At 35.8% G+C, this 24,446-nt stretch overlaps 1 protein-coding gene across 1 annotated transcript in view; it reads right to left on the reverse strand.

Annotated features, from left to right (window-relative positions):
* The window catches only part of galt (galactose-1-phosphate uridylyltransferase), a 196,437-nt gene that overhangs the window by 44,610 nt on the left and 127,381 nt on the right, over positions 1-24,446 (reverse strand). Inside the window, exon 9 of the mRNA XM_051684822.1 lies at positions 21,491-21,574. Coding sequence (XP_051540782.1) covers positions 21,491-21,574 — 84 coding nt within the window. The remainder of the gene's footprint in view (positions 1-21,490; positions 21,575-24,446) is intronic.

Consider the following 24,446-nt stretch of genomic DNA (forward strand, 5'->3'; position numbering starts at 1 on the left):
AAATTTCCATTCCTGATATCAACAACTGAACTGCAACTATAGTAAAAATTGGTTTACGCTAGTGGCAGTGTTAATTTCTGATATGTGTAATGTGATACAAGTAACTTGGAAGAAAGCTTTTTAAGATACCTCTAATTATTCTCCAGTTTACTGATATCTGAGTTCCGTTGAAATATATTTCCAGATATAAAAAATTTGCATTCTCACTAGTTGTAATTTAATTGTTGATAACAGGAATGTCTATTTGTACTAGTAACAATGCAAATAATGATATTTTTTTTTATTTATTTTTTTACTAGTAAGAAATGCATTGCTGATATGTGAAATTGTAACTTCAACTTGTAAGAAATTAATTGTAGGCAAGCCGTTTTAGCTTTTATTCATTCACAGGATGTGAATTGTTGATTTCAACAATAAAATTTTCACTAGTTGAAATGCCAATTGTTGATATCAATAATTAAATTTCCGCTAGTAAAAACGTGAATTCTTGATATAAAAAAAATGACATCATCACTATGGCAAGCCCTTATAGCTTTTTATTCATTCGCAGGATATGAATTGTTAATATCAACAATTCAGTTTTCACTAGTTAATATTCTAATTCTTGATATCAAGAATGCAATTTACACTAGTGGAAATGCCAATTGTTGATATCAATAATTACATTTCCACTAGTAAAAATGTGAATTCTTGATGTCGAAAAATGACATCTTCACTTGCAGAAATCACATTCTTGATATAAAAAATGGGATTTCAACTAGTAAAACCCATCATTCTTGATATCAGTAATTGAATTTTCACTAGTAACGTTTCATACCAGTATGTCATTCACTCCTTTTCAAAACGCAATTACTGATATCAAAAATTTGTTTCTTAGTAGTTGAAAGTCCGATTTCACATATGAACAATATTTTTCTTACTAGTAAAAATATAATTTTTTGATATCAAGAATGTAATTTCTACTAGTGGAAATGCCAATTTTTTATATCAACAATTGAATTCCAACTATTAAAAATGCTCATTTTTGATATCAGATATTCAGTTTTCACTAGTGACAATTTTAATTTCTGATATCTGTAATGTAATTGTTACTAGTATGAAAGTCTTTTTAGATATCATTAATTACTCTCTCTCAACAAATTATTGATATCTGAAATCCATTTCCAGATATCAGAAATACCAATTGTAACATGCTGAAATACATTTACAGATATCAAGAATTAGAATTTTAACTAGTGAAAATTAATTTCTTAATATCAGGAATTTATATTTTACAAGTAACAATGTAATTGTTGATATCAAAAATTATATTTTTACTAGTAAGAAGTACATTCTTGATAACAAGAATTAGAATTTTAACTCGTGCAAATTGAATTGTTGATATCTGTAATTACCTTTGCATAGTTTTGGTGCCCTTTTAACTTTTAATCACATGTAGGATATGAATTGTTGATATCAACAATTCAATTTTCACTAGTTAAAATGCTAATTCTTGATATCAAGAATGTAATTTTCACAAGCGGAAATGCCAATTTTTTATATTATTAATTACATTTCCACTAGTAAAAACATGAATTCTTGACATCAACTAAAACGTCATCACTCGCGAAAATACATCCTTGATATCATAAATGGAATTTCATCTAGTAAAAAACGTCATTCTTGATCTCTGTAACTGATTACATGCAAAAAGGAATTGTTACATGCTGAAATGTAATTTTTACTAGTTAAAATGGTCATTTCAGATATCATAAATTCATTTTTGGATATGTGCATAGTAATGAGGAGTGCTTACGTGTTCCTTACATTACATAGAAAGGTATGGAACCTCGCAGGGGAAATGCAAGGGGAAAAGAGAAACGCTAATTCATCCCCACGATCCGTTTCCTGTCATTTATAAACAACACTTTTATTTTTCATATCAACACCACAAGGTGTATATTATTTTTATATTAAATAACATTGTATGATTTTGTAATGTGTATCAAGATATGTCCATCTGCAGAGCCACAGCAGTTTCAGGGCCGATGCGGTATTAGTAGATTAGCGCCATCTACCATCTGGAGCATAATTTCTTACATCTTTTTTTTTTTTTGTGCTTTTTTAGATTTAAAATGTGCTGTTTTTACATCGATTTCGATTTGATTACTATCTAAAACATTTAATGGTAGCCTTTTCAACACTTTTCAATAAGGTTTCATGTTTCAACATTAGTTAAGGCAGTAGGTTTCATGAATTAACAAAGAACATTTTTTTACCAGCATTTATTAACCTCTGTTAATGTTAATGGATAAAACATTGTTCTTTGTTAATTTATATTTTATGAACTAATGTTAACATTTACAAATTCTAATGTAAAACATATATTAGTAAATGCTGAAATTAACATTTACCAAGATTAACAAATGCTGTAAAAGTATTGCTCATTGTTTTTCAAGTTAACAGATGTAGTTAACTAATGTTAACAAATGACCTTTATTGTAAGGTGTTATCCATTTGACTATATTACATATATGTGATCATTTGATTTCCTTCCTGTTCATAAAGTTACAAAGAGTACTTAAAAAAGACACAAAGAATGGGCATTCAATGTCATATGTATTTAATAATATCAAATTCAAAATAAACATTCAATTACAAAGCCTAACAAAACATGTACATTGCAAAATAATAATAATAATAATAAAAACATAATTAGTAAGAAATGTAAGTAATAACTTATACTAAAATAATTATTTAAACAACAAAGGCTTGAGTGACTCAAAACAAAAGCATTTTTTTTAAATACAACCCGATTGCCATTCTAACTGTTTCCAGAATAATATTCGTTATGACAACCAATTTAAGCTTCTAGAAGAAAACGAGAAATACATGTATACAGATCCAGTAGTTAGCAGAAAAACACTTAGCTTAATACAGTAATTATTTACCAAAAATACTAGATTTAATAAAACTTTACATAGACAACAACATGCTCTCCGACATGATTGCTCTGTCATTAGCTCTGCCCGTAACATCAGTCCGGAGACTGCAGGCCTGAAACTGCTGTGACTTAAGGCCAATTTATACTTTTCTGTCAAACCTACGGCTCTGTGGCTCAGCAGATGGATACTATTGTGTGTAATGTATCTGTGTGCTGTTGATAAATGTATGAAAATGTGTTCCATCGCTTTGCATAAAATCGTAGGCTAAATTAATGTTTGGGTATTAGGAACAAAGAGGAGTGGATATAAAAATCTAACAAACTTTATACTATGTACGTGAACTTGATTGAGCTCACCTGGTGTGTGCCTGTGAGTGTAAAGAAGCAGTGAAAATAACAGTTTTCACGTTTTACTTTTTACTTAACATTTGAGAAAATAAATTGGCTAAATCTTTAAAAAAAAACAAATTTATTATTATTATTTTATGCACATTAGTTTACAATGGAATGCACTAATTTAACAGCCAGGAATGTTCTTTTCAATAATAAAAAGGTGGTGTCTGGTTTGTCTGTCTAGTTGCGCATTTCTGAATAATCGACTGAATAATCGACTAAAGAAAATGCAAATTATTGTGCGTTTCCATCCACTACATTATGCGCATTATCTTGAGGGAGCCTGCCTTGTCACAATGGAGCCTGTTGCTTCGGAGAGAGATATTTGTGGTGTTGGACATTGTTTTATCAAATGCTGCCGAAGAATGAGTGTAATATCTCATATAATGAGGTCTGAAATGGCTGCTATGCCCATACGCCAGCACCTCCATATAAACCTACAAGTGCCTGTGCTCAAAGTAACTAGATGCGAGTTTAAACTTACAAATGTCAAGAGCTATAATGAGCATAATGCCATCACAGTTTACATGCACAAATGGTCAAAACAAATCATCAATATTCGAACAAACTGTTTCCATCACCTTTATGCACATTTTAACTAATGCGAAACTCTAGAAAATTCACCTCCTTCTAGCGCATTAAATTTAAAGCGAATTATGAGAGTTTATTCGCATATCAAGCTTTTCCATTCAGGATTTCTTATGCACGTTTTCAAAATGCGCATCAAAATAGTTGCATGGAAACCCGGTCAATTTAAATATCTAGTGACTTGAAAATTTGAATTTAGTCTCTTAGCCCTGTTGACAGCACTAACAATTACCTTAGGTATAACATGGGTTTCCATCCAACTATTTTAATGTGCATTTTGAAATGACACATAAGAAATCCTGAATAGAAATGCTTGATATGCAAATAAACTTTCTAAATTTGCTTAAAATTTAATGCGCTATGAGGAGGTGGATTTTCTAGAGTTTCACATTAGTTAAAAGGCGCATTAAGGTGATGGAAAGGTTTATTCGCAAAACGATGACGTTTTGACCATTCGTGCATGTGTTATGAGTGTGCGATAGCTCAATGTGACTAGCCCACCGAAAGGTCAGACTTTGGCACACAATACTTTGAACATAGCACTTGTCATTTGGAAGTATTTAACCCATAGCTGGTCAATAAAGTGGGTCCTCACAATCCACCAGAACAGTTTTGAGAGCAGGCACTCCCAGGTATGTGGAGACTGGCGGTGTGTGGGCATTGCAGCTATTTCAGCAGACATTACATCAGATATTACACTTATTCTACGGTGTCTCGTGGATGCATTTAATAAAATGAGATATTTGCTCCAATCTTGCAAATAAAACTGTCCCCAAATCAGGGAGAGGTCATTCAGCTGCTCCTTCATGATGCGGCAGCTCCCTCAAGATAATGCGCATTATGTAGTGGATGGAAATGCGCAACAATTCGTATTTTCTTAAGTTGAATTATTAGAAATGCACTTAAAAACTGCTAAATATTTTTGATGGAAATATATATATATATATATATATATATATATATATATATATTAGGGCTGTCAAATAATAAAAATATTTTATTGTGATTAATCGCATAATCTTTGGTAGTTAATCACGATTAATCACAATATCTTTATAAACATGAGTGGACAAAATATGCTTCATCCAGATGTATTTTTCAGTCTTCCGACCAACAGGGTTGAACAACAGAAAATGAACACAACACTACTCAATTCAAAGTATGTACAAAATATGGTAGTTGTTAGTGTATTTTGACAGGATTTATTCGCTTCTTTTTATGGAGTTTTGATAGACATAATCTTTCCAGGAGCACAGTGGAATTAAATAGCTCAGGTCATGTGACTATTTGCACTACTTATTAGCAGTAGCGGAACACAGATGATCACCTCATGCTCACACTTTCATTTCACGCTCACACCACGTCTCGCAAGTCCAGTAAACATAAAAAAGCTAAATCAATATTTGGTGTGACCACATTTGCCTTCAAAACAGCACCAATTCTCTTGGTACACATGGACACAAGTTTTTTTGGTTGTTGGCAGATAGGATGTTCCAAGTTTGTTGGAGAATTTGCCACAGTTCTTCTATCTATTTAGGCTGTCTCAATTGCTTCTTTCTCTTCATGTAATCCAAGACTGACTTGATGTTCAGTGGGGGGTCTGTGGGGGCTATGACATCTGTTGCAGGGCTCCCAGTTCTTCTATTCTAATCTATTCTATTGTACTTGCAAAAGGAATATTTGGGAGTCTAAAATGTATTTTGCCTATTGGCACACTAAAGCTGAAGATTTAAGAAAAAAGTTTTAGTGAAACATCTCATGTGCCTAATGCTTTTGCACAGTACAGTACGATATACAGGTGCATCTCAATAAATTAGAATGTCGTGGAAAAGTTCATTTATTTCAGTAATTCAACTCAAATTGTGAAACTGGTGTATTAAATAAATTCAATGCACACAGACTGAAGTAGTTTAAGTCTTTGGTTCTTTTAATTGTGATGATTTTGGCTCACATTTAACAAAAACCCACCAATTCACTATCTCAACAAATTAGAATATGGTGACATGCCAATCAGCTAATCAACTCAAAACACCTGCAAAGGTTTCCTAAGCCTTCAAAATGGTCTCTCAGTTTGGTTCACTAGGCTACACAATCATGGGGAAGACTGCTGATCTGACAGTTGTCCAGAAGACAATCATTGACACCCTTCACAAGGAGGGTAAGCCACAAACATTCATTGCCAAAGAAGCTGGCTGTTCACAGAGTGCTGTATCCAAGCGTGTTAACAGAAAGTTGAGTGGAAGGAAAAAGTGTGGAAGAAAAAGATGCACAACCAACCGAGAGAACCGCAGCCTTACGATTGTCAAGCAAAATCGATTCAAGAATTTGGGTGAACTTCACAAGGAATGGACTGAGGCTGGGGTCAAGGCATCAAGAGCCACCACACACAGACACTACAGTTGTCGTATTCCTCTTGTTAAGCCACTCCTGAACCACAGACAACGTCAGAGGCGTCTTACCTGGGCTAAGGAGAAGAAGAACTGGACTGTTGCCCAGTGTTCCAAAGTCCTCTTTTCAGATGAGAGCAAGTTTTGTATTTCATTTGGAAACCAAGGTCCTAGAGTCTGGAGGAAGGGTGGAGAAGCTCATAGCCCAAGTTGCTTGAAGTCCAGTGTTAAGTTTTCACAGTCTGTGATGATTTGAGGTGCAATGTCATCTGCTGGTGTTGGTGCATTGTGTTTTTTGAAAACCAAAGTCACTGCACCCATTTACCAAGAAATTTTGGAGCACTTCATGCTTCCTTCTGCTGACCAGCTTTTTAAAGATGCTGATTTCATTTTCCAGCAGGATTTGGCACCTGCCCACACTGCCAAAAGCACCAAAAGTTGGTTAAATGACCATGGTGTTGGTGTGCTTGACTGGCCAGCAAACTCACCAGACCTGAACCCCATAGAGAATCTATGGTGTATTGTCAAGAGGAAAATGAGAAACAAGAGACCAAAAAATGCAGATGAGCTGAAGGCCACTGTCAAAGAAACCTGGGCTTCCATACCACCTCAGCAGTGCCACAAACTGATCACCTCCATGCCACGCCGAATTGAGGCAGTAATTAAAGCAAAAGGAGCCCCTACCAAGTGTTGAGTACATATACAGTAAATGAACATACTTTCCAGAAAGCCAGCAATTCACTAAAAATGTTTTTTTTTATTGGTCTTATGATGTATTCTAATTTTTTGAGATAGTGAATTGGTGGGTTTTTGTTAAATGTGAGCCAAAATCATCACAATTAAAAGAACCAAAGACTTAAACTACTTCAGTCTGTGTGCACTGAATTTATTTAATACACGAGTTTCACAATTTGAGTTGAATTACTGAAATAAATGAACTTATCCACGACATTCTAATTTATTGAGATGCACCTGTATATATATATATTTGCTTATATTTAAGATTCACACATTTCAATTTCATTACACAACAATTGAGTGATATTTAGCTAATATTAATAAAACATAAATGTATTCAAGTTTTATTGATTTAATATAGTTAAAGATTGCTAACTATAATTTGATGAAATTTTGTTATGAAATTAAAATGTGTAAATAATATATATATATATATATATATATATATATATATATATATATATATATATATACTGTATTTTCATATATACAGTGTACATGCTAAAATATTTTTTGAGTGTAGAGTGAAAGTTCTACCTGTCAATCGGCTTTGAAGGGAAATAACTGTGCAATCGGACAATTTGAAAAGCGCATACATAGGGCCTACATTACTTTTTCAGTGTACCTGATATCAACATTTAGCCTATAAGAAGAACCCCCATCTGAAGCTTAGTTAATACATCCCATAAAAATAACTGAGAATTTCCATAATGTTTGTGCTTGGATTAAATGCTAGTCTAATTTTGGTTGAAAGGGTGCTGCCGTTATTATACATTTTATTCACGCTGTCTTCTTGCACTTTATTACCATACAGTAACAAACAGACGTACAATATTAGCATTCTAGAACATTCATTTATGTTATTATGCACTATTGTAACACCCATTCCTCCTTGATTTTGACTTTTAGCAGGTAATAAGACTTTTTCCTTGGGCAGACAGCAGCAGATGTGAAGCATTTAGCGCAGGGAGCAATTCTTTCATTACTGGTTTAATGTCAGAAAAATTATGAAAGAGCAATGACAATTTTAACAATCATTTAAAACAATCAAACTATAGCTAAGACAAATTATGCGTCGTCCATTAGAGACAACACCTTGCAACAGCACCAGCTTTGTGCCCAGCAACAAGATTTTTCTGCGTATGGCATGAGTAATTTACAGTGAGTGGTAGTTCAGGACAATATTTAATTAAAATTGAGCCAAATATGCAGAGTGGTACCAACTGTTATTCTGGCTAAAAGGATTAAGGCAGTACAGAAGACGGCGCGGGTTGGCCAATCAGATGAAAGGGGCGTTGCAGTGCCGCCCAAATATAAGAATCTAACATTGTTTTTATTTGTATTTTTTTTACAATGAACAAAAAAGAACAATTGAAATGAATTCTCATTTTCTGTTTCTTAAACATAAAAATAAATCTTTAAAAAATTAGTTGTATTTACCCACATGGAATGTCTCCCTCCATTTTTTATCCTGCTACTACTGGCGCCAAAAAAGTATTCATGGGAAAACAAGGTCTCATTAATATTCATAAACTCATTACCATAGCTATTCTTTCCTGTTAAAATTATTTTTCTAGATATCGATAATAGTATTTTTACTAGTTAAAATCACATTTAAGATATCAGTAATTCTATTTTCACTAGTTGCAAAGGCTATTTTAGATATCAAGGCAATCATTGTTACTAGTAGAGCTCCCTTTACTGATATCAATAATTACATTGTTATTAGTAAAATGTTCATTCTTGATATCAACAATTTAATTACAACTAGTGAAAATGGTAATTTTTGATATCAGTAAATTAATTTCAACATGCTACATTTGGTATTTCTGATATCTGGAAATGGATTTCAGATATCAATAATTTGGAGTGTAATTAATGATATCTAAAAAGACTTTCTTACTAGTAACAATTATATTACAGATATCAGAAATTAAAATTGTCACTAGTGAAAACCAAATTACTGATATCAAAAGTGAGCATTTTTATTAGCTGGAATTCAATTGTTGATATAAAAATTTGGCATTTTAACTTGTAGAAATTACATTCTTGATATCAAAAATTATATTTTTACTAGTGAGAAAAGAATTGTTAATATGTGAAATTGGAATTTCAACTAGTAAGAAACAAATTTTTGATGTCAATTATTGTGTTTTGAAAAGGAGTGAATGACACATCGTTTGGCAGGCGCTTTTATCATTTAATATTCAGATTTGCCTATCCATAATTATGTTTGACTAGTCAAAACTCCAATTTCAGATATCTGTTGTGCATTACTAGTAGTAATTCACATTTAAGATATCTACAATGCATTTCTGACTAGTCATAATTTACACTGAAGATATCCGCAATGCATTTTTGACTAGTCATAATTAACATTTAAGATATCTGCAATGCAACTTTGACCAGTCATTTTTTCCCATAGGATTGCATTGAAAACTATTTTCAGATATATAAAATAGATTTTTTTTTAGTAGAAATTGTAATTACAGATATCTACAATTTATTTATTACTAGTACAAATTATAATTTAAGATATCTCTAATTAGTTATTAGTAATAAAATCAATTGTAGATATCTGTAATTGAATTATGACTAGTCAGAACTTAATTAAATATATATTTAATATGGTTTTGACTAGTCATAATTAAATTACATATATCTACAATTCTGCATCTTTAAAGATATCCTAATTAATTTTTTTATTTAATTAATTAATGCTTATGCAAATTGCCTCTCTGTTATGCCCCGCCTTAAAAAAAAAAAAAAAAAAAAAAAAAAAAAACAATCCTAACTCATAAATTTTTGCTGTTCGCCATTTTATCTGATAAACAATTGATCTTATAATGTTAGTCTTGTATGTTTGGATTATTTTAAACAGAATTTTGCAATTAAAAAACAAATAAAAATCCAATAATAAGGAACAATGATGATGGAGCACTTTTGTATGCTATGCTATGTATGATATGATTTGTATCAGCCATCATTCTCAAATAAACTCAAATAAAATCAGAAGGGACTCCTACATTAGCTCAAAGGTCAGTTGCACATTGCATGTCTACAGTCGGCATGTAATTATTAGAAACGAACTTTACTGATCCATGTCTCATCACTCCAACACAGCAGTACTTCTCTCAGTGTTGCTGTTACACACTGCTATCAAGTGGGCTATAACTGTATTGGTAAATAATACACAAGCATGTTTAATATACTAATTAAATAAATGTATTTAATTGTTAGTACCATTAATTAATATAGGCTATGTATTAATTCAGAATACAGAAGTTATAGTAACCAGGAAATTCACAGCCGCTTAATAGCAGTTATGATCGATTATTTAACTTGTTGAATGAGGCTTCTCTCTTTTCAATTGACTGTAATCTTTTAACTGTGTTTAAAGATTTTAACGGATAAAAAACATGGGTGCCTTGATTCTGAAGCTTTAAACCACTACATCATGAATTTATTTGCCCAATTTCAAATTTTTATAGATTGCATAATAATAAATTCAAAAGACCGTTTGTGGTTGTCTGTCTTTACTAATCACACTTAAATTGGTCCATGCTGCAACATATAACAATCACTTTGCTACACATAGTTAACTGGAGACCTTTTAACATATATAAATGCATCAAGAGATTGTTTATTAAGTTGTCAAGCAATGACTTAATTTTTCTGTTAGCAGCTAGTTACTTTAACAGCTTCAATAGCACTACGGGTTAGCAACAGGAAGTGAGGGGCGGTGCGTAATGAAGCGTCATTGCACGTCATATCACAGCAGATCGACTAGGGGTGAGGGCAATTTAAATATCTGAAAATATAATTTTGACTAGTCAAAACTTAATTACAGATATCTCTAATCATCTTTGTGGATGTGTGACTTGACGTGACAAAATCTGTGACGTCATTGCAGATATCTTAAATGGAATTTCGACTAGGCAAAATATATTAACAGATTTCTTTAATGTTCTTTCTTACTAGTCAAATTATAATTGCAGATATCTCAATTAGCATTCTGACTAGTCAAATTATAATTGTGACTCGTCAAATGCAATTGTAACGTGCAATAGTAAAGAGTGAATCTTTACTAGTGAAAATTCAGTTATAGATATAAAAAAAATATATTTTTTACTAGTTGAAATCCCATTTTTGATATCAAGTGATTTCTGCGAGTGATGATGTCATTTTTTATATCAAGAATTCATATTTTTACTAGTGGAAATGTAATTACTGATATCAACAATTGCCATTTCAATTACAATCAATCAATCAATCAATTCAATTACAGATATCAAGAATTATGGTTTTTACTAGTTGAAATTCTATTTTTGATATCAAAAATGTGATTTCTGCAAGTGAAGTCATTGTTGATATCAAGAATTCACATTTTTACTAGTGGAAATGTAATTACTGATATCAACAATTGCCATTTCCACTAGTGAAAACTGCATTCTTGATATCAAGAATTAGAATTTTAACTAGTGAAAACTGAATTGTTGATATCAACAATTCATATCCTGCGAATTAATAAAAGTAAATTTGGCTTGCAACAGTATCAGTGATCATTGTAAAATTAAACTAGCGAAAATTAAATTATAGATATCAAGAATTAAGGTTTTTACTAGTTGAAATTCCATTTTTGATATCGAGAATGTGATTTCTGCAAGTGATGACATTTTTATATCAAGAATTCACATTTTTACTAGAAAATGTAATTATCAACAATTGGCATTTCCACTAGTGAAAATTACATTCTTGATATCAAGAATTAGAATTTTAACTAGTGAAAACTGAATTGTTGATATCAACAATTTATATCCTGCGAATGAATAGAAGCTAAAACGGCTTGCCATAATTTCTGTATTTATGAGTGATGACATAATTTTTGACATTTAGTATTCTAACTAGTGAAAACTGAATTGTTCATAACAGCAATTCATATCCTGCGAATGATTAAAAGTCAAGAGGGCTAGCCATTCTTCTTACAAGTAAAAAAAATAATTTTGAGATCAATAATTAATTACTTTTTTTTATTAAAAATATCCATTCCTAATATCAATAAATACACTGCACCTACAGTAAAAAATGTAATTTATTTATATTTGTAATTCAGTTTTCACTAGTGGCAGTGTAAATTTCTGATATGTGTAACGTGATTGTAACTAGTAAGATTTAATCTATTGAAATACATTTCCAGATATCACAAATTTGCAATTCAGTTGTATTCAACAGGAATGGATATTTGTACTAGTAACAATGTAATTATTGATATCAAAAATTATAATTTTTACTAGTTAAAAATACATAGCTGATATGACTATTTGGAATTTTAACTAGTAAGAAATCAATAATAGATGTTTGTAATTGTGTCTTGAATAGGAGTGAATGACAGATGATTGTAAAATTCCACTAGTGAAAATGCACTTAAAGATTTCAGTAATTATGTTTTTTAATAGATTGCATTTTTTGATATCAAGAATGGGTATATTTCTGTGAGTAATGACATCAAGAATTAGCACTTTCACTGGTAGCAATTCCATTGCTGATATCAAGAATTTGCTGTAGATAATGATAAGTCATGCCCTGCATGTGATTAAATGTCAAAAAGGGCTTGTGATAGGCATGGTCACATGAGTATACTGCTTGGGAACATTACTTATTCACACCCTGCATTGCAGAAGTAAAAAAGTGGGCTTTGCATTGAGTGCTTAATGCACTTTTGGGTGAATTTACTAATAAGGAATTGAGCTCTGTAAAAGCACCATTTATTTGCATGCTCTGCCATTGCTGGTTTAGCACCCAATTCACTAAAGAAATTATGCAGATCAGGCAACAGCACAAACACACCCACAAAATCTGTGCTGAACACAATTTGCACAGAGCAATTCCCGATCTTGTGACCAGTTGTAAAGGCTACAGTACATAGCGGAGGATGCAGCAGACCATCGTGATCATGGCACACTCTGCCAGTACTGTACAGAATCTCTCCACTTGTGTGATCCAGACACCTGAATCATCTATTTAACATGACGAAAGTGTGCTTGATTACACCTCGCCTCTGGATACATGCCAGGTTATAACGCTCTTCTCCATCATTTGATCATTATTTGTTGAATTATTACTGCCATGATCAATAGAAAATGTACACAAACATTAAATAGCATTCAGTTTACCGCCTGCTTTCCTTGGGCAGTAATAGCGTGATGTAAATTGCACCAGGCAAATAAAACAGAGTTTTGTGAATGAAGCACAATCTATAATGAGCCTAATTTACATAGAATGGAGACGCGTTTGTGCGGAAAGGAATGAAAAATACTTGAGACAGTGCTTTTTTTAAACTAGTTTGCAGGTGGTTAGTGAATAAGACAGATTTTGCGCTAAAATACCATGCGCAAAAGCTGTGTAACTGTTTCGTGAATTGTCCACATGAGTCTTAGACAAACAATGCTATTTTAATTCATTCAATATTTTAAAAATAGCAGGCAGTACACAGTGCATACTACTCAGTATTCAGCAAGTAGTAAGCTATTATTCAATTCCAGACATATCATGGATCAATTCCAAGCAAGGGATGCTAGGAAGCTTTATGTCATGCATTCCAACAGGTCTGAAATTGCAGGTTTACGGGTGACAGGTGTCAGATTTGTGGTCTGACACTAAAGCCGTCATTCAAGCACTGAGAATCATCTTACTGTGTGGTGGCTGGTCGGCTGAGGCCATAACAAGATTTGAGATTAAATCAGCCCCTGCACTGTGTCCTCTCGCAGAAGACCCTCAGTCACGGTGCTGAAAAGAGCTTCCAGGGGCTTGGCCACTGTATAAGGTGTCAGTCAAATTTCTGCTATCATTTCTACAGCTGGAATGAAGTGATACTTCAACACAAGCCCTCCTTTCACAGTGAACATGTGGGGCATGATATTTATATACCATATAAAAGGATAATTTAATTAATACATATTCATAATTTACATTTGTATATTTAGATTTATCATTATATATTCAGATATTCAACTAAATATTAAATGAATAGTTCACCCCAAAATTATTTACTCACCCTTTTTTGTGGTAATCAACATTATGCCACAAATGCCATTGAGCTTAACTTGTATTGAACACCAAATATTCCTTTACAATAAATACAAATAAATGTAAATGCATGTCCAAAATATGAATTAGTGCAGTTCTACCACAATCTAAAGTATAACGCTGTAGTTACACAGCACCTCTATAAGAAGAGCACTGAAGAGTAATCACCCAGTAGCAATGCTGCTCATAAATAATTTATGCATGGATTTCCCATTATCAAGGTCAAAATGTTTAAAGGGGTCATGTCATTTAATTTTTTTTTTTTTTTTTTACTTTATTATTTTCCTTTATTTCACTTATAACATTAGTAAAGGTTTAGGTCATAATATAGTTATTAAATTACCTTTTTCCACCTTGTCTCTGACCCTCTGTCTGAAACACTAGGTTTTCTGTGCTGTCCCATTTAAGACTTCAATATACATGCACACTGGGTTATGATTGGCTAACATCTTTGAATTGCAAACACCCCCCACCAAAACACTGGTAAAACTGTATGTTCTGACAATAAAAAAAAAAAAAAAAAAAGCAAATGACAAAATCCCCTGAAAGCAATCAGTCCATTAATAGCTATACGTCCCAATTTATGTGAAGCGTGCAATCAAAATACTACAGATGTTCTGACTGAAATAACAATCGGAAACTGAACAAAGTCTGCATACTGTTGCTCTCGAATATTTATTTTATTAGGTATACAAGATATGGTGATAAAATAATGCAATATAAAGATGAGAACAGTGAAAATATTTCAGACTATATCAATAAATTAACAATTAATGCTCTTTTCGGACTGGAAAGGAAGTTTTGAGTTCTGAAACTTACAGTACAGTCTATCAAGGCTTTCTGCTCTCCTGATCTGGAATTTCTCATGCTTCTGTGTTGACCATTCTGGTTACCGAGGGAATTCACAGTGGTCATTATCACAGTGTACATCCCCCCTAAGCCGACACAGACCGGGTACTCAAGGAACGGTATGGGACTATAAGTAAGCAGGAAACTGCGCACACTGAAGCTGCGTTCATTGTGACTGGGGACTTTAACAAAGCCAACTTCAAGTCAATAGCACCGAAATACTACCGACACATCAGTTTCAACACACGAGGGTACCGGGTTTTGGACCATTGCTTCTCTCCCTTCTGGGATGGCTACAAATCCCTCCCCCGCCCACCATTTGGCAAATCGGACCACTCTTCCGTTCTGCTTCTGCCCGCTTACAGGCAGAAACTGAAACAGGAAGCACCCATCCTCAGAACAACCCAGTGCTGGTCGGACCAGTCAGATTCTATGCTACAAGACTGTTTTGATCACGCAGACTGGGAGATGTTCCGGTCCACCTCTGATGACGACATCGAGGTCTACGCTGATACCGTAACGTGTTTCATCAGGAAGTGCATAGATGAAGTAGTGCAGACCAAAACAATACAGATCTACCCTAACCAGAAACTGTGGATTAATAGCGATGTTTGTGCGGCACATAATGCGCGGACCACCACTTTTAATTCCGGGAATGCGGAGGAGCATAAACAAGCCAGTTATGCCCTCCGCAAAACTATCAGAGCAGCCAAACGCCAGTACAGGGACAAGACTGAAGGACAGTTCAACACCACCGACTCTAGAAGCATGTGGCAGGGAATTAATATCATCATGGACTTCAAAAGGAATAAAAACTTTGCCGTGAACACCGCTGCCTCTCTCCCGAATGAGCTTTATACTTTTTATGCTCATTTCGAGGGAAATAACACCGCTCTCGCGGAGAGAGCTCTCGTGGCTGAAGCTACAGAGGTTAGTTCACTCTCCGTCTCTGTAGCGGATGTAACCTGATCCTTCCAACGGTTGAATATCCGTAAAGACGCGGGTCCAGACTGCATTCTGGGCCATGTCATCAGAGCGTGCGCGAACCAACTGGCTGGTGTTTTTATGGATATTTTCAACCTCTCCCTCTCCTTGTCTGTGGTCCCCACATGCTTTAAAACGTCCACCATTGTACCTGTACCAAAGCAATCCAAAATCACTTAAACGACTGGCGTCCTGTTGCTTTGACCCCCGTCATCAGCAAATGCTTTGAGAGGCTACTCAGAGATTACATCTGCTCTGTGCTGCCTACCTCACTGGACTCACTGCAGTTTGCTTATCGCAAATGATGCCATTGCATATGATGCCATTGCATCTACACTACACACTGCTCTCTCCCACCTGGAAAAAAGGAACACATATGTGAGAATGCTGTTTGTAGACTACAGCTCAGCATTCAACACCATAGTGCCCTCCAAGCTTGATGTGAAACTCTGGGCTCTGGGCTTAAACAACTTGCTGTGCAGCTGGACCCTGGACTTCAGGTGGTTAGGTGGTTAGAATGGGCAGCAACATATCCTCATCACTGACCCTCAACACTGGAGCCCCACAGAGCTGTTTTCTCAGCCCACTCCTGTATTCCCTGTACACACATGACTGTGTGGCTCCAATGCCATCATTAAGTTTGCTGATGATACGACAGTGGTAGGTCTGATCACTGACATTGATGAAACAGCCTACAGAGAGGAGGTGCACACTCTGACATGCTGGTGTCAGGAGCACAACCTCTCCCTCAACATCAGTAAGACCAAGGAGCTTGTGGTGGACTTCAGGAGAAAAGACAGAGAACACAGCCCCATCACCATCAATGGAGCACCGGTGGAGAGAGTCCACATCACTTCAAGTTCCTTGGTGTCCACATCACTGAGGAACTCACATGGTCTGTCCACACTGAGGCCGTTTTGTGAAGAAGGCTCACCAACGCCTCTTCTTCCTGAGATGGCTGAGGAAGTTTGGAATGAACCACCACATCCTCACACGGTTCTACACCAGCACTGTAGAGAGCATCCTGATTGGCTGCATCACTGCCTGGTATGGCAAAAGCACCACCCTCAACCGCAAAGCTCTGCAAAGGGTGGTGCAAACTACCAGACACATCATTGGAGGTGAGCTTCCCTCCAGGACATCTATACCAGGCAGTGTGTGAAAAAAGCTCGGAGGATCATCAGAGACTCCAGCCACCCGAGCCATGGGCTGCTCTCACTGCTACCATCAGGCAGGCGGTATCGCAGCATCAGGACTTGCACCAGCCGACTTTATGACAGCTTCTTCCCCCAAGCAATCAGACTTTTGAACTCTTGATCACTCACGATACATATATCAGCACTGCACTTTATTAGCCTCAGACTGGACTCACATTTTATACTTCTCTTAATAACACACTAGCAACTGACTATCAACCGACAGCTGAATGTCAACACAACATCTCATATTTATTTCCACTAATTACATGGGGGGAAATAACAAGATGTGTAAATTGTGTTGTGTAAATCAGATGTTTATTGTAATTGTCATACTGCTATGTTGCTTGGAACTGCACCCAAGACTTTCACCCACTGTTGCACTTGTGTATATGGGTGGAGTGACAATAAAAGGATTTGATTTTATTTGAATTTGATTCTTTATATTTCAAAATGTAAAGGAAAAATTGATTCGTCATGACATGACCCTTATAAAGCATTTTTGCAGAACTGAGTAAGGAGCCATCAGTGAGCTTAAATTACAAGCAGTTTGCTTAAAACACCTCAACAGATTCAGTTGCTCACACAAGTCATTTTAACATTCCTTCTCCAACCGTTTGGAACAGATGACACATGCAGCGCTGAACCAGAGACACCGAGCAGAGGGCAGTAAATAAGGAAGGATTCATCTGTCTTCCCCTGCCTCTTTTCATTGTTTCAAAGTGTAATTACTAACTAATTTTAATGACCACAAACATAATATTGAAATGTGTCCCATATTTTTCACAGTATATACATTGTGCTATATATATATATATATATATATATATACACATACATACAGTGGCAAGAAAAAGTATGTGAGCTCTTTGGAATTAACTGCATTTATGTATAAATTTGTTTTAAAATCTGGTTTGATCTTCATCTACGTAAATTACAATAATGAACACAATCTGTTTTCACTAATAACACACAAATGATTGTATTGTTATTGCAAATATTGAATACGTCATTCAAAAATTCACAGTGTAGGTTGGAAAAAGAATGTGAACCCCTAGGCTAATGACGTTAACAAAAGCTAATTAGGGGCCTGGTTAGCTCAGTGGTAAAAGACACTGTCTTTCTAATCCCAGGGCATGCTGAGTGACTCCAGCCAGGTCTCCTAAGCAACCAAATTGGCCCAGTTGCTAGGGAGGGTAGAGTTACATGGGGTAACCTCCTTGTGGTCGCTATAATGTGGTTCATTCTCAGTGGGGCACGTGGTGAGTTGAGCGTGGATGCCACGGTGGATGGCATGAAGCCTCCACACGCGCTATGTCTCCATGGCAACGCGCTCAAGAAGCCACATGATAAGATGCACGGGTTGACGGTCTCAGACGCGGAGGCAGCTGGATTGAGGTGAATCACTATGTGACCACAAGGACTTAAAAGCGCATTGGGAATTGGGCATTCCAAGTTCGTTGAAAAAGGGGCAAAAATCCCCCCCCCCCCAAAAAAACAAAAAAGTCCAGAGTCCAGAGTCAGGAGTTAGCAAACCTGGTATTCATTTAATGTAACGAGATTGGAGGTGTGGTTTGGAGCTACTTTGACTTATAAAAAGCACTCAAAAAGTTTGAGTTTGCTATTCACAAGAAGCATCTGCTGACGTGGACCATGCCTTGCAAAAAAGAGATCTCAGAAGACCTACGATCAAGAATTGTTGCTTTGCATAAAGCTGGAAGGGGTTACAAAGTTATCTCAAAGAGCTTAGATATTCATCGGTCCACATTTAGACAAATTGTCTATAAATAAAGATAATTTAGTACAGTGGCTACTCTCTCTAGAAGTGGCCATCCAGCCAAGATTACTCAAAAGGAACACAGCAGAAAAAAAGTACCCTAGAGGAACAGCTAAAGACTTGAAAGAATCCCCCTGGAGTCGCAAGTTCGAATCCAGGTCATGCTGACTGACTCCAGCCAGGTCTCCTAAGCAACCGAATTGGCCCGGTTGCTAGGGAGGGTAGAGTCACATGGGGTAACCTCCTCGTGGTCGCTATAATGTGTGGTTCTCACTCTCGGTGGGGCACGTGGTGAGTAGTGTGTGGATGCCGCGGAGAATAGCGTGGGTCTCCACACGTGCTAAGTCTCCACGGTAACACGCTCAACAAGCCACATGATAAGATGCACGGATTGACAGTCTCAGACACGGAGGCAACTGAGATTCGTCCATTGAGACAAGGACTTAGAGCGCATTGGGAATTGGGCATTCCAAATTGGGGAGAAAAGGGGAGAAAAAAAAAGAATTGAAAGAATCATTGGAACTGGTTAACATCTGTGTTCATGAGTCTACTGTATGGAAAACATTAAACAGGCATGGGGTCCATGGCAGGCCATCACAAAGGAAGCCGCTGCTTTCCAACAAAAACATTGCAGCGCCTTAAAATTGGTAAATTTGAACCAGAAAAAACTACCCTGACACTCCACAACACTACTGGGAAAATGTTTTGTGGGCTGATGAAACTAAGGTTGAATTGTTTGGTAAAAACAAGCAACACTACATATGCCGTATGCCGAATACCAAGATTAAAACATCATCCCAACGGTGAAGCACGGTGGAGGGAGCATCATGATTTGAGGCTGATTTGCTGCTTCGGGGCCTGGACCACTTGCCATCATCAAGGGAAAAATTAATTCCCAAGTTTATCAAGATATCCTACAGGATAATGTCAGGGTGGCTGGATGCCAGCTGTGTCACTGTCCTGTCACTCTGTCAGTCTGGGTTTTTGTCTGACAGGACCATGGCATCATCGTCCCATGTCTGTCTTGTGTTTCGCTGTCTGTCTTTGTGTGAGCGCACAGCTTTGGTTTTTTCCGAATGCTACGCATTCTCTCATCTTGTTTGTCGGTTGGCATGAGCGTATATTGCCTTATTGTCTTGGCGATGTGCGCTCATGCCATTCGGGTGTTTTGTTGTCTTGTGAGAGGACGTGGCTTTGTTTTGTTCCTGCATTGCCGCATGTCTTGCTGTCTTACGTCATACCCCGCCTCCTTGTTTGCTTATTATTCGTTCATTTGCCTGCCATTTGCCTGTCACCTGTCCCCTGTTAACCCGTTTGATTTCTCTCCCTATTTTATACTCCTCGTGTGTGCTGTCCAGTGCCAGTTTGTCTTGTGTTTCCAGTCGGTCTTGTGTTTGTTCTAGTCGGTCATGTGTTTTGGTTGGTCTAATTCATGTCAGTCAGTTTATTCTCATTCCTACCCGGTCCGGTCGGTCCTGTCTCCAGTTTCCTCTGCCCTAGCCTGGATTATATTTCCTTTGTTTTTTCCCCTTCGTTGTAGTTTGATTTTTTTTTAATTTTTTTTTAATATAAAATAAACCTGTTATTTTTTCATTCTGTGTTTGGGTCCTGAGCCTTCTCTCTGCTCCTGACAAGCTGAAGCTCAGTAGAAGTTGAGTTATGCAGCAGGACAATGACCCTAAACACTGAAGTAAATCCACTACAGAATGGCTTAAAAAAAAGAAAATTCACCCTTTGCAGTGGCCCAGTCAGTGCCCAGACCAATAGAGATGCTGTGGAATGACCTCAAGAGAGCCGTTCACACCAGACATCCTAAGAATATGGCTGAGCTGAAGCAGTTCTGTAAGGAAGAATGATCCAAAATTCCTTCTGAACATTGTGCAGGTCTAATCCACAGCTACCGGAAATGCTTGGTGGAGGTTATTGCTGCCAAAGGAGGAACGACCAGTTATTAAATCCAAGGGTTCACTTACTTTTTCCACAGCACTGTGAATGTTTAACGAGATGTTCAATAAAGACATGAAGGATTATAACTGTTTGTGTGTTGTTAGCTTCAGTACACTGGTTTTTGTCTAAACTTGTGACTTTTATAAAGATGAGATCACATTTTATGACCAACTAATGCTGAAAACCAGCTAATTCCAAAGGGTTCCACAGTATATATGGAAAAAAAATAAGTTGATCAATAACTACAAATCACATTTGGTCCTAAACTAGCTAGCAAGCACCCTATTGTGTTACAGCTAAATTTAGGCTGGGTTGAATTTTAGTATAACTGGGTTGAATTTTATACAACCTAGTTACAGTACTCATTCCGTCATTTATTTATTTATTGTCTGTCTTTATTTGAATATTTATTTGATGTTTATTACTAGAAAATAAAAATATAATTTAGTGAAAATAACCTCTTTTCACTAACTATGTGTTTAAATGCTTCATTTTTAGACCCTATTTGTACACTATTTGTGGAAAGTTCCTAGCAACACCTCTCATTTGCAAGGGGGGGAAAAGCACATTGCAGATTTTCCACATCTCTTCTATGACTGTGACATCAGATGCATTATCTTACCATGCCATCCCATTGAATAGGGGAAGGAGACCTCAAAAAGGTTGTCGTATTTCGTCAGGAGCCTTTTCATTATGGATGCAAGACCTGTGGGGAGGAAAACAGAGTGAAAAAACAAACAAAAAAAGGTGGAACTGGGCAGAATTGACTTCAATTTTCCACCAATATTGCCTGGGTTTTTGCCAGACTGCTTTCATTACAGATGGCATGCACTTTACCTGAGGTGCTTTTCATGGGCAGGAGGCACATTCATTTTGTTTTGTAGACAAACAGAACTAGACTCAAACATGGACCCACCAAAATGGAGATGAATGCTTTGTTTCCCTTTGCTAAATAAAATGACAACATACATTTTTTTCAGAAAGAAGAAACCCTTTGACTGCACCAGTCTGTAAATCACATTTCTCCTTCAAGAGTAATTTATGATTTAAAGACATGCTGGTGAATACAAGATTGTTTTCTTCCCAGCAAAACAACAGCTGTCTCTGTTATTTCAAAGCAATAGCACTAAAATCATGGCTTAAATGTAATACATTTCTATAAAGGAACACCTGAGTCAAAAATCAGTCACATACTTTTTCGGTGCAAAAAATTTAAAATAAATCTCCAAAGTTTAAAGGTGAAATGTGTCATTTATGTGCCACTAGCGTAACCAAACAAAATGGCAAAACTAATTACTGTTTTCAAAAAGGTTTCCTCAACACTCCCCCACCTGCCATTGGTTGGAAAAAAAAGATTGTCCCTCCTCAAACTCATGTCATTGCTTGAGTCACTTCCAGCTTCCACCATCAGCTGACTGTGCATTACTCTGCTTATCACATTGCTACTTACTAAATAAATAATTAAATAGATCTGAAATATGGTTATAAAATATTGATTTTAATTTACATTATTTTATTATGTGAGAAGGAATAGACAGAGTGATACGAGAGACAAGATACTTGCACAGCTATGTAGAAAATCGTTTGCCTGGGACAATGTCCGATTATACAGTTTAGCGGTCAATATACAAAAAATATTTGACTGCATGATTTAAGCAATTGACCAATCAGAATCAAGCATTCCAGATTTTTGTTGAAAAATAACAATGATGTTTGTGCATAATGTTCATGCAAACAGGCCTTTTTGGTCAAAGTCAAAAAGAGTCAGTCCAAAAAATGAAGTAAAGAGCTTCAGCACTTATTGAGGGAAATGTTTGCTTTGTCAGCCAATAAAACAGATTTCATGCTAGGCTGGAAAATTCTGATCCTTAGTCTGTCTCTTCCACTAGAACAATGAAAGGGCGTCACGGCTTAAAACAAAAGACAATTTGAAACAATTTCCCAATCTCCATGTTTAACAAGAGTTGATGAGGCTTACTTTCATCTACATTATACATACCACTCATCTGCATGATTAGTATGTTATTATGTGCATATATCATAAAGACTGAGCAAATGGTTTTGGAGGAAATTATAAAAAGAATTGGACTATCTGAAGTGAAGGATTTTCAACAGTGATTGACTAGGTTATCTACATAGAAGGTTGACCAAAGTCTGTGGATGTGACGAAGAGGTTAAAATCTGGGCTGGTAACTAAAAGTTTGTAGGTTCAAATTTGTAAACCCTGAGTTAATGTTCTTTTTTGAAAATGTACAAGATTAACATTATTAATAGGACAAGCAGAACCAGAGCCGGTCCATGGGTTTGTGGGGCTCTTAGGTGAAATTATGAAAATGGGCCCCACCAGTGTGAAAATTTTCATAGAACAACTTTTTTAAAGAAAAACACTCTGTAGCTTGGTAGATGCCAAATAACATGTCCAAGAACTTCTATTCCACAGCATGAAGATGTGTATTTATTAAAGGTGCTGTGACTACTCATCATTTCTTCACTATGTCAGGTTTTTCACCATTTTAATCACATATCAGCTGTTTTATAGAAGTACAAATAAACTAGTGTCTTAATTAATATGAGGTTATAGAAACTGCAAGTATAATACTTACAGGGTAACACTTTACAATAAGGTTCTATTTGTTAACATTATTAAATGCATTAGGAATCATAAACTAACAATGAACCATACAATTTTACAGTATGTATTAATCTTGGTTAATGTTCATTTATAAAAATACAATTGTTCATTGTTTGTTCATGTTGGTTCGTATTGCTTTAATTAATGTTAACTTAACACTTAACATACTATTCAACTTTAATGTTAAAAATTCATCAGTATCTATAGAAATAAACATTTATCAATATTATCAAGGATTGTTCATTGTTAGTTCATGTTAATTAATGCAGTTAATGTTAACAAATATAACAGCATTTTAACCTCGTGTGACCCTGCGTCCACATGCATAGACGTTGTATTTTGGCTTCGCTATATGCAACACATGATTTAAATGAATTTAAACCAACTGAATACTGTTCACGAGACTCTAGACTGACATTTAAGTTAAACTTCTACCTCACCGAGTCAAGTGACACATCAACATGACATTGATTTCCATGAAGGGCTTCTACAGGCGCAGAGCCAAAAAAAGTAAGAAACCTTTTTTTTTTTTTTATTGAAATACACTATATTGCCAAAAGTATTCGCTCATCTGCCTTTAGACGCATATGAACTTAAGTGACATCCCATTCTTAATCCATAGGGTTTAATATGACGTCAGGCCACCCTTTGCAGCTATAACAGCTTCAACTGTTCTGGGAAGATTTTCCACAAGGTTTAGGAGTGTGTTTATGGGAATTTTTGACCATTCTTCCAGAAGCGCATTTGTGAGGTCAGACACTGATGTTGGACAAGAAGGCCTGGCTCACAGTCTTTGCTCTAATTCATCCCAAAGGTGCTCTATCGGGTTGAGGTCAGGACTCTGTGCAGGCCAGTCAAGTTCTTCCACACCAAACTCGCTCATCCATGTCTTTATGGACCTTGCTTTGTGCACTGGTGCGCAGTCATGTTGGAACAGGAAGAGGCC

This window comes from Myxocyprinus asiaticus, chromosome 43 (assembly GCF_019703515.2).
Source record: "Myxocyprinus asiaticus isolate MX2 ecotype Aquarium Trade chromosome 43, UBuf_Myxa_2, whole genome shotgun sequence".
Classification (NCBI taxonomy): domain Eukaryota; kingdom Metazoa; phylum Chordata; class Actinopteri; order Cypriniformes; family Catostomidae; genus Myxocyprinus; species Myxocyprinus asiaticus.